At 46.6% G+C, this 14697-nt stretch overlaps 1 protein-coding gene across 1 annotated transcript; it reads right to left on the reverse strand.

The window, feature by feature from the left end:
* Nucleotides 1-3423: 3423 nt before the first annotated feature.
* RPS14 (ribosomal protein S14) lies at nucleotides 3424-9583 on the reverse strand. Its single transcript, XM_077266336.1, has 5 exons — nucleotides 9445-9583; nucleotides 7184-7334; nucleotides 6940-7101; nucleotides 4412-4488; nucleotides 3424-3538 (listed from the first exon to the last, which is right to left on the reverse strand). The coding sequence occupies exons 2-5, from the start codon at nucleotides 7330-7332 to the stop codon at nucleotides 3471-3473; spliced, it is 456 nt and encodes a 151-aa protein (XP_077122451.1). The 5' UTR covers nucleotides 7333-7334; nucleotides 9445-9583; the 3' UTR covers nucleotides 3424-3470.
* Nucleotides 9584-14697: the final 5114 nt, after the last annotated feature.

Genomic DNA, 14697 nt, shown 5'->3' on the forward strand with positions numbered 1-14697 from the left:
CTGGACCATAGATTAACATTGGGCCGAGTGCTATGCGATTTTTTATCGCATAGCACTCGTCCGTATTACGGTCTAGTGTGACCCCGGCCTTAAAGTAAAACACCAAAAAAGCCTCTGCTATGGTGTAAACCGTACAAAGAAACTGTATGAGAATTTAATTTTTCCCAAAACAGCGCCATCCTTGTCCACTGGTTGTATCTGGTATTACAGCTCAGCGGGATTTATTTAAGTGGACTACAATTATATTCTTGTAAATGAGTAGCTCCGACCTGGAGATCCTCTGTAATGGTTTCGCCGTTGATGAGCCGTGGTGTCGGAGGCTGGCGCTGGCAGTTCAGCAGTTGTGGCAGAGAAATGCTCCATCGTTTCTGCACAGATGGTAAATGGTACATGTTGCAGTCACTTTGCACTTGCCTACAATCTGTGCTCACACTTCTGAGCACTTCCAGCCAGAAATAAGTCACATCAGTAGACTTTGTCTCATCTGATCATATGTGCTTAGCCTTAAAGGGGCGGCCCAAGATTCAAATTAATTTTCAGCTTTAATCCTTATCTATCCCATGCCGTAAAATAATCTATTTTCTAATATACTTGAATTAAATATTCTCCTATCCTTCCCTCTCTACACTATCTGACTGCTTCTCTCTTTATTTTGTTCCAACTTCACTTTTGATGACGCTTCGTTTGAGAATCCCAGTGCATGCTGGGATACCCAAATGAAGTATCATCCGTAGGGCAGAGGGTGAAGCTTCTGCCCCCTCTCTGAAATGAAACAATCAGTGACGCCTGTTTAATTGGCTGGGCTAGTCTCTGCTCGGTGTGCACAATGACAGTGCACTCTCTCACCGCCAGCTCAGATCAGTAGTAATAAATCGGCTGCAGAGCACGTTGTCAGAATACCCAGCATGGAGAGACCAGTGACACTTCCACAAGTGATTTTTACTGGTATTCTGACACCGCTCTTGACGATTTGTTACTACTAAACTGAGAGCCCAGAGAGCGCACTGTCATTGTGCACGTCGCACAGGGACTAGCCCAGACACTGAAACGAGCATCACTTTGATCTGCAAAGAGTTTGTATGTTCTTCCCGTGTTTGCATGGTTTCTTCTGGGGTCTCTAGTTTCCTGCCTCACTACAATACATTGAATTAAATAGGATTTTATCCTGCTTAGCTATGCAGACTGGAAACTGGTCAGACCTATGCGAGGACATGATACGCCTGTACACACATTCTACTATGTCGCACTCACATTGCGCCACCTTCTGACAGAAGACAGTTACTGCAGGAATCCTTTAAAGGGCACCGGTCAGCTGATTCATGCAGCCTAAAGCACAGGCATCATGAATCTGAGCTGGGTTGCATGAGTGCAGCAGGGTAGATCTTTCCATAAAACGCTCAGGGGTAGGAGATCCGGAGAGTGACCACATCCAGAGACCAGACTAGTCGTGGTCGACCATGGACGACTCTTCCCATAGCTGCTGCAGGTGATTAAGATTTCTCCCATAGAAAAAAAACGACTTGTCAATCACCTTTAGTAGCGCTGGGAATAGCCGACCAAGGGCAGAGACGGACTAGTCTGGTTTCCTGCTATAGTTTCCCAGCCAGATCTTTATATTTTCTCTGAAACGCCATAACAAAAACATAACCTGTTGAATCCTTGTATGGAGCGGGCTCAGCAGCCGATCCTACTTCACATCAGGCAGACGCCAGCTGTGTTACACAGCCTGCATGAAAAATGTACGCTATATACTGCGACATAAGCAATCGGAGGTTCAAATCCACCAAGGTTAAGCTCCCACTGAGTTTTTGACCCCGAGTATTTTCACTGCGCAAAAAAACGCAGCGTCAGTTCCAGTAAAATGATCGGAGTTACAGAAATCTCCTGCCCACTGGGCGCTATTTTTTTTTTTTTTTTAAAGCTGCAGTTTTGGTTTGAAATCTGCAACAGGTGTCTATAGCAAATTTACCCCATAAAATTTAATTAAATGCAAAAAAACCAAACAAAAAAACCCACAGATAAAAATGCACATGCGTCTTTAGTGCATTTCCACTGCGAAAACACACACAAAAAAAAATAAAAAATACAAATGCCCCAATAGGTGCAGAAAATCTGCATCATCAATAACACAAAGGCCATGTTTCCACCATGAGCTTTTGAGGTTACACATTTTCTGCACCCATTATGTAAGTTTGGTTACTTGCGTTGGAGTCCGTTTTTTTTTCTACATGTGAACCCATACAATAATTTATCATTGCGACAGTAAATTTTTCGGCAGCATTCTCATGGGTTTCTATAGGGGCACTGCCATATAGAATACACTGTTACACGATAGGGCGTTTTTTTGTGTGTTTTTTTAATAGCAGACAATGTGCAGGCGGAGGACGATGCAGCACACGGGCGGTTCTGCATTTCGCCTCTCAGATGGAATGTAATACGTGATGTGTTCGAGCCCGCTCAGATGTGATGAAGACCCCCATGTCTTTACTATTCGCTCATCACCAATAAGGACTCCTGTATGAACACGTCCTATTGTAGACGGCTTGTGGTGGTCTTCTGTATTGTTCACAAGCTGATTGGTATTCTTGGCCGCAAGCCAGTGAAGGGGCCTATGGGAACGTTACCACTTAGCCGAATGTGTACGCTGGGAAAGCTCCTAGTAAGTGCAGAGAACAAGTCTAACTTCATGACGTGACACGATTTGTATGGAATTATACAGACTGTACAATGAGCGGTGTACAGAAGCCCCCGATCTGTGCTCTGCATGGAGCTACCAGATATCTCTGCACAAACTGAAGCAGCAGTTTCAGAAAACCCCTTTACCCTGGAGAAGTTATAAAACATAATAATCCCTTGTCCTTTACATACCCTCCCCAGGTCCAGTGTGGAGTCTCCACTGCTACTTTTGGCATGCGTTAGTGTCTTTACTGCTCACTTCATGTAAACAGCGCTGCAGACAATCAGTGAGTGAAACGCCTCCAAAAACAAACAAACAAAAAAAAACCCCAAAACCTCAAGTTGGGCTGCTGCCCAATGTGACATCAGCACTGCAAACAATAGCAGACACTGGAAACACAGCGGAGACTCGAAGCTTGACCAGGGAAGACTAAAGGACAGTTCTAAAGAGAAAAAAAAAAAACCAAACCCCGAGGAATCTCCTTTAAAACACCATGGTTTGTACTCCATGCACGAGGCCACATGCGCCACAATACCCCCTTCTGCCAACTCTGCCCTCGATCATTGCACCCATCTCTGGTAGAATGTCTAGGGAAGAAGACACATAATATGACATCCAATGCTGCCGTCCTCCCGAATCGGATGTGTCTCGTTAGGCCCCCTATAAATCAGACCTTCACTGTGACTGGCTTCCATTGCCTGAATAAAATTCAACTACATCTAGTAAAATAGAAAGCGACTCGTTGGTTTTGGTCTGGCGATTTTATTAACAACTGATGGACAAGGCTGGAAAACTACAGACGCCGACCACGGCGACCGCCCTTTCTGCGGGTGCTGTCTGATGGGATGGGGGTCACATCCTCTGCAAAGAAATAAGAGACACTATTAGAAGACCGGTGATTACAGCAGGAGTAAGGTATATACAGAGCTCACCCAGCTCTCTAAGGCGAGGCCTGCATATGGCCATGTAGAGCTGTAGTGGGGCTTCTCTACAGGAACTGTGCCCAATTCTGTACAAAACAGAAGCCCCATGACCCCAAAGTATGAAGACTAATAGCAGCCATTTGTGCAGTGCTTACAAGCTCTTTCCCAGAGAGCTTGTAATCACTGCTCTGCAGCGGCCGTATCAGGGCCACTTTTGCTTCAGACTATGGACAAGCAAACTGGTCTCCTCAAAGCAAGCAGTTTGGGCCAATGTCACAGCAAAACCGCTGGTCCAAACACATCAAGGAGAAGCGATTCTCCCAGCATGTCGGGAAGTAGACGAGTGTCCTCCTATAATGCCTAGTGTGCATTTCCCTATGAATACAGAATATTTAGCATTACCGTGGGATCTCCACTACTCAAACAACTTCTCAACTGCGGTATTCCATCTCATAAAATAAAACCAACCCATACTTCCCTCCGGTGCCAGCACTGTTCCAGCGATGATGGCAGTGGGTCTCATACAAGCCCTGCAGTCAATCAGTGGTCACTTCACTCCCTTCATACATAACGGTAGTTTGGGTAAATTCGGCAGCAGCTCTCGCTTTTGCAGAATGCCCAATTCATCTGAAGTGGCCGCTGGTTGACATGATATAGCAAATTGCCACGAGCCCTGGGAGCGCAAAGTATAGGCTGGTTTTATTTTACAAGGTGTTCTATAGCACTTAAGTAGTTCGAGTAGTGGACAACCCCCTTTAACTTCTACAATAAAGGTTTCCCCATAACCAGTTACACGTGCAGCGGTTCTTACCGATGCGGCCAATTTTCATGCCAGAACGAGCCAGAGCTCTGAGGGCAGACTGGGCACCAGGTCCAGGGGTCTTGGTTCTGAAAGTAGAATTAGTTTCAGGCTGTAAAATTTGTGCTTATTGACATTAATATATTACCAATAACAAAAAGACATGAGGGCTCAAAGAATCCCCCATCACATCCACAAGTGGCACCGACGACAGGTTTCTGCAGCGGTGCCTCTTACCCCCGATGTGGAGGTATATGGTGCGGTAGAAACCCTTCAACGTATTGACCAACACCTTACATAGGGCACTGAGGAGGCCAACAAGCCATACTGACTGGGTGACCATCAGGCACAGATGCAGCATGGCAAATCTAACTTTTAGTACCTCTCGTGAACGTGCATGAAGTGGTCGAAGGGCGCATGAGAGTGCTGCTGCCTCCCTCAGTGTCTACCTGCTGCTCCCTACTGAGATAACGCAAAGTATGGCAGCTACAAGAGTGATGGGGAACATACAAGCCAATGTAAAAGGTGGCTACAGCGCTCACATGTACCCTGCTGCCCCTCTAACAGATGATTGTAGGGGTGCAGAGAGCAAGACACTTACCAATCTAATATTGCCTGAACCAATGGCAGCATGAATTGGGCCCGATACCGTTATTGTACCTCAAAACATCTGAATGCCAGTGACCATGTGCCTTGAATGACTACCTGAAGACAGGTCCCGGTGGCATCTCGCTGCCACTTCCCCTATACGGACAGCTCACCCCCTTTGTGTATATAAAGAACTGTCAGAAGGATCAGGGTGGGAGAAGCCTCAGGCTGGGCACTCAATCAATGGTCCCCAGTTGGCCTTTATAAACATGTTTCCTCTGGTTCTTAAGGACAGGAGTGGATCTCTCTTAAGGAAGGGAAGACATGGCTTACTGCTGTAAGTAGTTTCAACCCATGATCATTCGCACTAGAATTTTTTTTTATTATTTTAATTCCAAAGTGGACTTTTAGGGTATGTGCACACGTTGCGGATTCTCTGCGGATCCGCAGCGTTTTTTTGAGGTGCAGAAACGCTGCAGATCCGCAATTGATTTACAGTACAATGTAAATCAATGAGAAAAAAAAAGTGCTGTGCACTTTGCGGAAAATCCGCTGCGGAAATGCTGCGGTTTAAAAGTAGCATGTCACTTCTTTTTTGTGAATCTGCAGCGTTTTGTACCCATTCCATTATAGAAAACCGCAGGGGTAAAAAACGCAGCAAATCCTCAAGAAAACTGCAGCAAAAAAAAACGCGACAAATCTGCAGGTGCGTTTTTTGCCAGCAGAGGCAGAATCTGCACCAGAAATTCCTAAGCCTAATCTGCAACGTGTGCACATAGCCTTAAATGGACTGTCAGCATAGAATGACTGTTCAGACCAAGCCCCGCTGCTTCATGGTGGAGCCATTTACATACATCTTCCACCTGCTTGTTTTCCCTCCATCTCCACCATGCTCTACTTTGATTGACAGCTCTGGCTTTATAGAGGCAGAGAAGAGATCGATGGAAACCGGGAAGGTGGATATAAAATGATTGGCAGCCGTGATGCACCCCGTGTATGGACTTTGTTTCAACAGTCATTCTGTGCTAACAGTCCCTTTACGGTGGTCTGCAGCTGACAGCCACAGGTGAAGCCAATCTCTACCATAGACTGACATAAGGCCCCCTAAACTGTCACAGTATATGGCTCCACAGGCAGCAATCAGATACATCAGGGTGTAATGTGCAAATCAGTGCAGCCATCTGAAACACTGTTCCTGCAGCGCGATCCTGGCATCCCATCATATCATCCGAGCCCAAATACTGCATTTTTGGGTTGACTGGAGAATAACACAACTGCATTCACCGATTCACATTTTTTCTTCTTCCCATCTCACACATTTATAGATGCCAGTGGTCCCATTCCTAGGGCCCGTATTGCATTGCTCTGTGGCTCTCCATTGCCAAACATATACAGCAAGTCAAAACAGATGAAAAAAAATTGCTCCCTCAAAGACTAACTTGAAGAAAACCTTTTGGCACGCCACCATGTTCTCCCCTAGCAGTACTTTTTTTGTGGGGGGAGATGGAGTATATTAGGATCAGGATAAAGACCCAAGCAGGACCCGATGACATTACACTGACTTTGCCTAAGGGTATGTTCCCACGGTCAGGAACCGGCAGCATATGTCCGCTCCGTCCAAAGTGATGCCGGCGTTCTAACGCCGGTGATTCCGGATGTATTCATTAAACGTTGCGGAATCACCGCATCCTATACATAGGACTGGAAATTTATCTTGAGGAGACTAAGCATCTCCACAAGATAAATTGTCATGCTGCGGTCTCGAAAAAACACGCCGCATGTCCGTCTCCACGGGGAAGCCATAGGCGTCCCTGCACGCATAGCGGAGATGAGATTTCTCGAAATCCCCTCCACTATGCTGTAACATATGGCCGCTGCGGATGTACGCACCGTCCAACCAGTGGGAATATACCTTAGGGGTCACCCAACACGTTCCTCTTCTCGTCCATTACCTGTTGCCTCCAGTGGCTCGGAGCTTGATGTGAAGAGCGGTGATGCCGAGCTCCTTGCACCTCTGGGCGACATCTTGAGCAGCCAACATAGCGGCATAAGGAGAGGACTCGTCTCTGTCGGCTTTCACCTTCATCCCACCGGTCACACGGCAGATTGTTTCCCTGCAGGGTGCGACACGGAGGTAAGAGCAAAGCCATCACGTGACTACACTACAGTGTTAGGATTGGGAGGGGGGTCACTTACTTGCCAGACAGATCGGTCACATGTACAAAGGTGTCGTTGAAAGAGGCAAAGATGTGGCAGACTCCAAACACGTTCTCTCCTTCAGCCACTTGTGGCCCCAGGCTGATCACCTGCTCTTCCTTCTTTTCCTTACCCTTACGTGGAGCCATTTCTAGGAACAAACATCACACAGGTCATTATATAGGCACCCACCTATCACATATCCACACACATATACAGGTCATTATATACGCACCCACCTATCACATATCCACACATATACAGGTCAGAGACTACTGTAATGCTTCTGTATAATCGCAGCCAAAATCAGTAACTGCAGGAATGGGGGGAGGACATGCCAGGCATTGGTGTAGGGCGAGTAGGGGGCCACAGGGGAAAAAGAACAGGGTGCAAAATGCTATGGCATCAGCTGCACTTGTTGGGCACAGCCACGTGCCAAGCTGAAGGCGTAAAGCTTCTTAATCTTGGTTGCTGCCACCAACCCATAGCTACACAGACCGCAATTACTTGTTGATCAAAGGAGGTCCGAGGGCTGGACATGTCTATTTGGACTGTGGCAGGATGTATCCAAAATGCAATACTGCCTGCTTCCAGCACGGAGACTGGTGAGTCCTCAGCACGCACGATATGAGAAATCACAAGCCTGCCATCACAGACTGAATGCAAATTTATAACATAAGTAGTGATGAGCGAGCGTGCTGGGATAAGGTGTTATCTGAGCATGCTCGGGTGCTAACCGAGTGTCTTCCGGTTGCTTGCAAAATTATTGTATGAAGAAGCAGCAACTCAAGCATAACAAATAAATCCCTGCCCGTGTTGCGGCTTTCGAACAGTGGCAAGACGTGCAGCCGCGGGGACTCAAAACACATTTTTCGAGCACGCCGAAAATACTCAATTAAAAACCATGAGCATGCTCAGATAACACCTTATCCAAGCACATCGCTCATCACTAAACCTAAGGCCGGACAACCCCTTTAATAACTACAGAAGCAAACGCAACATGATTAATAAGTACAGAACTAGGATTAATTAAAGTTACATAAAAACATCTGGGGTAACTAGGGGTTAAGGCAGCGTAGTACATTAATGTATAACGAGGGCTAGGGGGATCAAATAGTTAAAAAACAAACTTATTTATAAAACTGTCCGGAAAAACACAAACAAGTCGGGGCCCAATGGACGAGTAAGGCTACGTTCACATTTGCGTTGTGCGCCGCAGCGTCGACGCCGCAGCGCACAACGCAAACAAAAACGCAGCAAAACGCATGCACAACGCTGCGTTTTGCGCCGCATGCGTCGTTTTTTTCATTGAATTTGGACGCAGCAAAAATGCAACTTGCTGCGTCCTCTGCACCCCGACGCTGGCGCCGCAGCGACGCATGCGGCGCAAAACGCAAGTGCGCCGCATGTCCATGCGCCCCCATGTTAAATATAGGGGCGCATGACGCATGCGGCGCCGCTGCGGTGCCCGACGCTGCGGCGCTGGCCGCAAATGTGAACGTAGCCTTATAGGAACGTGAGCGCTATATTAGGCTACGTTCACATTTGCGTTGTGCGCCGCAGCGCACAACGCAAACAAAAACGCGGCAAAACGCACGCTAAAACGCTGCGTTTTGCGCCGCATGCGTCGTTTTTGCCCGCAAGTTGGACGCAAAAAAAATGCAACTTGAAGCGTTTCTTGCGTCCAACGCTTGCGGCCATGCGGCGCAAAACGCAGCACAACGCATGTCCATGCGCCCCCATGTTAAGTATAGGGGCGCATGACGCATGCGGCGCCGCTGCGGCGCCCGACGCTGCGGCGCTGACCGCAAATGTGAACGTAGCCGGGCACATTACATGGGGACACCGGGCTCAGGATTGGACCGGAGGAAGGGAAGCGGAGCACTAACAGGCGGCAGGGCTGGGGGCTGCGGACCCCCTGTGCCAGGTACTAGGACCCCAAGCACATGTGAGGGGAGCCATGGGGGTAAACAGAGCCGGCCATGGGATGCAGCAGAGCCGAGCTGCGAGGCCTGGACTCACCTGCAGTCCTATGTAAATAAGGCACAGACACCCTCCGCTCTGCATAGGTGCATGCGGTGCCGCAGAGCCCAGTGTGTCCCTGACTGCGGCGATATAAGCCCACCGGGCTCCTCCCGCAGCTCCATCCCCCCTCCACACCGAGCACCGTGCCCCCCTATCCCCCGCCGCCGCCCCATGCCCGCCGTCTCCCCTCCGTTACGAAGGATTGATTCGGATTCCGTTACCGAGGCCGCACTTACTGCTACGTCTACTCGAGGAGCCGCTACAGGAAAGGAAGGAAGTTGGGCGGAGGGGGCAAAGGTCACTCCCATAACCGGAAGTGGTTCCTCCTCGCCACTTCCGGGGTCACCGCAGTAAAGCGAGATCTTTTTTCTAAAAGAATAATGTTTACGGCCGTAATATTTTGCGAAACTGTAACTGAAAGGATGTATTCCTCTTGGAAAAGTCGCAGCTGAGAGATTATAGATATCCGTTTTCCAGTAACAAAGATGGCGCTTCTGTAGTCATTAGGACTACTCAGAATGCGTGCTTGTTGCCCATAGCAACCAATCAGCGTCTCCGTTTTATTGCTCCAGCTCAGGTTAGGAAAAGAAAGGTGAGCTGTGATTGGTTGATATGAACAGTTTTGCTTGAGGCTTTCTGGATGTTGTTGCCTCCTTGTTTTTCTAGAGCCATGGCTTTATGTTTCTGCAGAGTTATTGCCTCTATTTTTGTAGGACGAGTTATCATATTGAATGATGCTGTTCACCTTACCATAAAATTAGCTGAAATCTATCTATATATACATACACCTAAATATATAGAGTATATATCTATATTTGTAGATTGTGAGCCCTCGCGGGCAGGGTCCTCTCTCCTCCTGTACCAGTCGGGACTTGTATAAGATTATTGTACTTGTTTTTATTATGTACACCCCTCCTCACATGTAAAGCGTCATGGAATAAATGGCGCTATAACAATAAATAATATATATGTATATATATAGTACAAAAAAACGGGCTCAAGCGCTTGAGAAAGGATTGTATCCGAATACGTCGCCACGCCATTTGGGCAATAAACATCACTTTTTTCTGGAAGTCTGCTGTGCTGTTTCCCCCTTTTTTTCTACAGTTGCAAGCAGCCTTCTGAGACTGCTGGCTGGGGATGCGTGCACTCTGTTGAGGTATTGTGTTTGGTGCTGTTCCAATTTTTTTTCCCCCCCAATTTTTTTTCCCTATATAGTGTGTATATATATATATATATATATATATATATATATATATATATATATATATATATATATATATATATATATATATATATATACTAGCTGAAGAGCCCGGCGTTGCCTGGGCATAGTAAATATCTGTGGTGACTTATAGCACCTCACTTCTCTTATTTTCCCATCACGCCTCTCATTTTCCCCCTCACATCTCTCATTTTCTCCCTTACACCTCTCATTTTCCCCCTCACTCCTCTTATTTTCCCCCTCACTCCTCTCATTCCCCCCTCACTCCTCTCATTTCCCCTAACACTTGTCATTTCGACCTCACATCTGTCATTTTCCGATCACTCCACTATTTTCCCTCACTCCTCTCATTTTGTACTCACACCTTTTAATTTTCACCTCACACCCCTCATTTTCACCTCACACCTCTCATTTTCCCCTCAGTATATACATGTTTGTCATCTCCCTTATATATAGTATACACCTGTATGTCATCTCCTGTATATAGTATATACCTGTATGTCATCTCCCCTGTAAATAGTATATACCTGTATGTCATCTCCTGTATATAGTATAACCTGTATGTCATCTCTTCTGTATATACTATATACCTGTATGTCATCTCCTATATATAATATATACCTGTATGTCATCTCCTGTATATAGTATGTACCTGTATGTCATCTCCCCTGTATATAGTATATACCTGCTGTATGTCATCTCCTCCTCTATATACCTATGTGTCATCTCCTCTTTTATATAGTATATACCTGTAAGTCATCTCCTCCTGTATATAGTATATACCTGTGTATCATCTCCTGTATATAGTATATACCTGTGTGTCATCTCCTCCTGTATATAGTATATACCTGTGTCATCTCCTCCTGTATATAGTATATACCTGTGTGTCTTCTCCCCTGTATATAGTATGTACCTGTATGTCATCTCCCCTGTATATAGTATATACCAGTGTGTCATCTTCCCTGTATATAGTATATATGTGTGTGTCATCTCCCCTGTATATAGTATATACCAGTGTGTCATCTCCTCCTGTATATAGTATATACCTGTGTGTCATCTCCTCCTGTATATAGTATATACCTGTGTGTCATCTCCTCCTGTATTAGACCTCGTTCACACGTTATTTGCTCAGTATTTTTACCTCAGTATTTGTAAGCTAAATTGGCAGCCCGATAAATCCCCAGCCAACAGTAAGCCCACCCCCTGGCAGTATATATTAGCTCACACATACACATAATAGGCAGGTCATGTGACTGACAGCTGACATATTTCCTATATGGTACAGTTGTTGCTCTTGTAGTTTGTCTACTTATTAATCAGATTTTTATTTTTGAAGGATAATACCAGACTTGTGTGTGTTTTAGGGCGAGTTTCATGTGTCAAGTTGTGTGTGTTGAGTTGCGTGTGGCGACATGCATGTAGCGACTTTTGTGAGATGAGTTTTGTGTGGCGACATGCGTGTAGCAACTTTTTGTGTGTCGAGTTGCATGTGACAGGTTAGTGTAGCAAGTTGTATGCAGCAAGTTTTGCGCATGGCGAGTTTTGTGTGGTGCTTTTTGAGTATGTGCAAGTTTTGTGTGAGGCAACTTTTGCATGTGTTGCAACTTTTGTGCATGTGGCAATTTTTCCGCTTGTGCAAGTTTTCCATGAGGTGAGTTTTGCACGTGTGGCGAGTTTTGCATGTGGTGAGTTTTGCGCGTGGCAAGTTTTGAGCGGCGACTTTTGTGTTTCGACTTTTATGTGGCGAGGTTGGTGTATGTGTGGTGAAATGTGTGCTGAGGGTGGTATATGTGTTCGAGCACGTGGTAGTGTGTGGCGCATTTTGTGTGTGTGTTCATATCCCCGTGGTGGTGTGGTGATTATCCCGTGTCGGGGCCCCACCCTAGCAACTGTACAGTATATACTCTTTGGCGCCATCGCTCTCACTCTTTAAGTCCCCCTTGTTCACATCTGGCAGCTGTTAATTTGCCTCCAACACTTTTCCTTTCACTTTTTCCCCATTATGTAGATAGGGGCAAAATTGTTTGATGAATTGGAACGCGCGGGGTTAAAATTTTGCCTCACAACATAACCTATGAGGCTCTCAGGGTCCAGACGCGTGACTGTGCAAAATTTTGTGGCTGTAGCTGCTACGGTGCAGATGCCAATCCCGGACATACATACATACACACATACACACATTCAGCTTTATATATTAGATATATATATTTATATATCATATAGTATAGTACGAAAAAAAAAAAAGTGCTCTAAAATTTCCTGGTAAAGGGCTGAGGTGACTTTTGTCTTGATAAAACACAGTAGATCTACACCAGCAGATGACATCGCTCCCCAAACCATCATTGTGGAAACTGCACACTAGACCTCAAGCAGCTTGGATTGTGGCGAGGGGCCGGATGTTATACACCCGGGGTGAGAGGCCAGATGTTACTGGTGGGGTGAGGGGGTAGACGTTATACACCGGGGGACGAGGAGCCTGATGTTATACACCTGGGGGCGAAGCTGGATGTTATACACTGGGGGCGAGGGGTCAGATGTTATACACCATGGGCAATGGGGTCCAATGTTATACCTGTTAGTAAAGGCAGATGGCTTGGCGAGGGACCAGAGGTTATGCACCTGGGCTGGGGGACACTGGGAGGGAAGGGCCGAATGTTATACAATGTAGGTGAGGGGTCGGATGTTATAGAACAGGGGGCAAGGGGCCAGATGTTATACACTGGCGGGAATGGGGTATACAACGTGGGTGAGGGGCTGGATATGATACAGTGGGGCAGTATACAATGTGGGCGAGGGGCTGGATATCATACAGTGGGGCAGTATACAACGTGGGCGAGGAGCTGGATATCATACAGTGGGGCAGTATACAACATGGGCGAGAGGCTGCATATCATACAATGGGGCAAGGGGGCTGAGTGAGAAAGGTGAAAACATTCATTAAGATGTGTGTCCCAATACTTCTCTCCATATAGTGTAGCCCTGTATATATTACACACAGCCTCGTCCGAATCAGGTCATTTAGTTTTCCTCCACAGTATAATTTGCTCTGGGCCATATTGTCCAATTTTCTATTAATGCCACTAAAATCAATATTGTCATCACAAAGCATTATATAAAGCACATCACATATGAAAGAAGTGGCCTTCCGAGACCTTATTAGTAGACTTCCAGGAATTGAAAGGGAACTCGTTGGCAAAATCATACTGTCCTAATCGTAAGCAGCATGACAGTGACAGGTCCTTATAACACGGAAAGAAGGGGGTGTACTTTTTAACCCCATTCTACTATGAAGACTGCACTAGCGATTTTTTAAGCAAAAACTTGGACAAAACACTCAAAAAAGATGCCTGGGTGTGTTTTGGGCATCTTTTGAACTTTCTCATTGAGTTAGACATAACAGAGCGTCTTCAGAGCGGTAAATGCCAGAAGAATGGTCGGATCACTTTTAAGGAAACCTGAAGCCGTTAAAAGATGCTCAAAAGCCTGAATATTTGAACAGCATATATACATATTTCTACACTTTCTTTTGAACGTTTTTGTGTTTTCTCATGGGTTTCGAACTGGACCTGCTCCAAGTGCAGCGCCCCAGAGTCCTGGTCGTTGCAGTACTGTGGCTCCGCCGCTAAGGGGGGCTATGGTACGTCTGATGGCACTGAAGGAGTTCGTCTGACCAGGTATCACAGACACCAATACATTTCACAGTCTGGCCTCCAGGGGGAGCTAAGGGTTCTATTTATTAGGCCACTCCTCACAATCTGGTAAAACTGGGGGTTAGGCAGGAAGTTAGAAAGAAAGCTGACTGGGTTGGAACCAGGCAACACCTTGTGGCAGAGAGTGTTGTAGGGGAAGATTCAGAGGGGTCCCTGTCAGGGGTGGGATCCTGACAGAGGCCTAGCAACCAGAGAGAACGTTACGGCACCGTGCCTGCACGATATAGCGGCAGTACCCCAAGAAAGGATAAGAAGCGAAGTTTATTGTGCTGAGTGAGAAACGAGATCAACGCAACAAGGAGAATACCAGTAGGAGTCGTGCTGTAAGACGAGGCAACATCCTATTGAGGCGCATAACCGGTGGCCGGAACGCCGAGGAAGTATAGAGCTCCAGGCCAAACTTCAAACCTACGGCAGGACAGTCAGTTACAGGCGGGCTGTCTCACCCAGACCCAGGAAGACACAGGGGGGTAACAACAGGAGTGGGGCGACGCTAGAGTCCCGGAAGAGCTCCGAGCCTCCCCGTCATACGGGTGCGTCCTAACTGTAAGATC

This window comes from Ranitomeya variabilis, chromosome 5 (genome assembly GCF_051348905.1).
Source record: "Ranitomeya variabilis isolate aRanVar5 chromosome 5, aRanVar5.hap1, whole genome shotgun sequence".
In the NCBI taxonomy this organism is placed as follows: Eukaryota; Metazoa; Chordata; class Amphibia; order Anura; family Dendrobatidae; genus Ranitomeya; species Ranitomeya variabilis.

Coding starts and splice junctions, on each gene's coding strand:
- RPS14 (XM_077266336.1), bottom strand. CDS start 7,332: ATGGCTCCACGTAAGGGTAAGGAAAAGAAGGAAGAGCAGGTGATCAGC. Junction 7,102..7,183: donor GTGACCGATCTGTCTGGCAA/GTAAGTGACCCC, acceptor CGCACCCTGCAG/GGAAACAATCTGCCGTGTGA. Junction 4,489..6,939: donor CGAGCCACTGGAGGCAACAG/GTAATGGACGAG, acceptor TTCTACTTTCAG/AACCAAGACCCCTGGACCTG.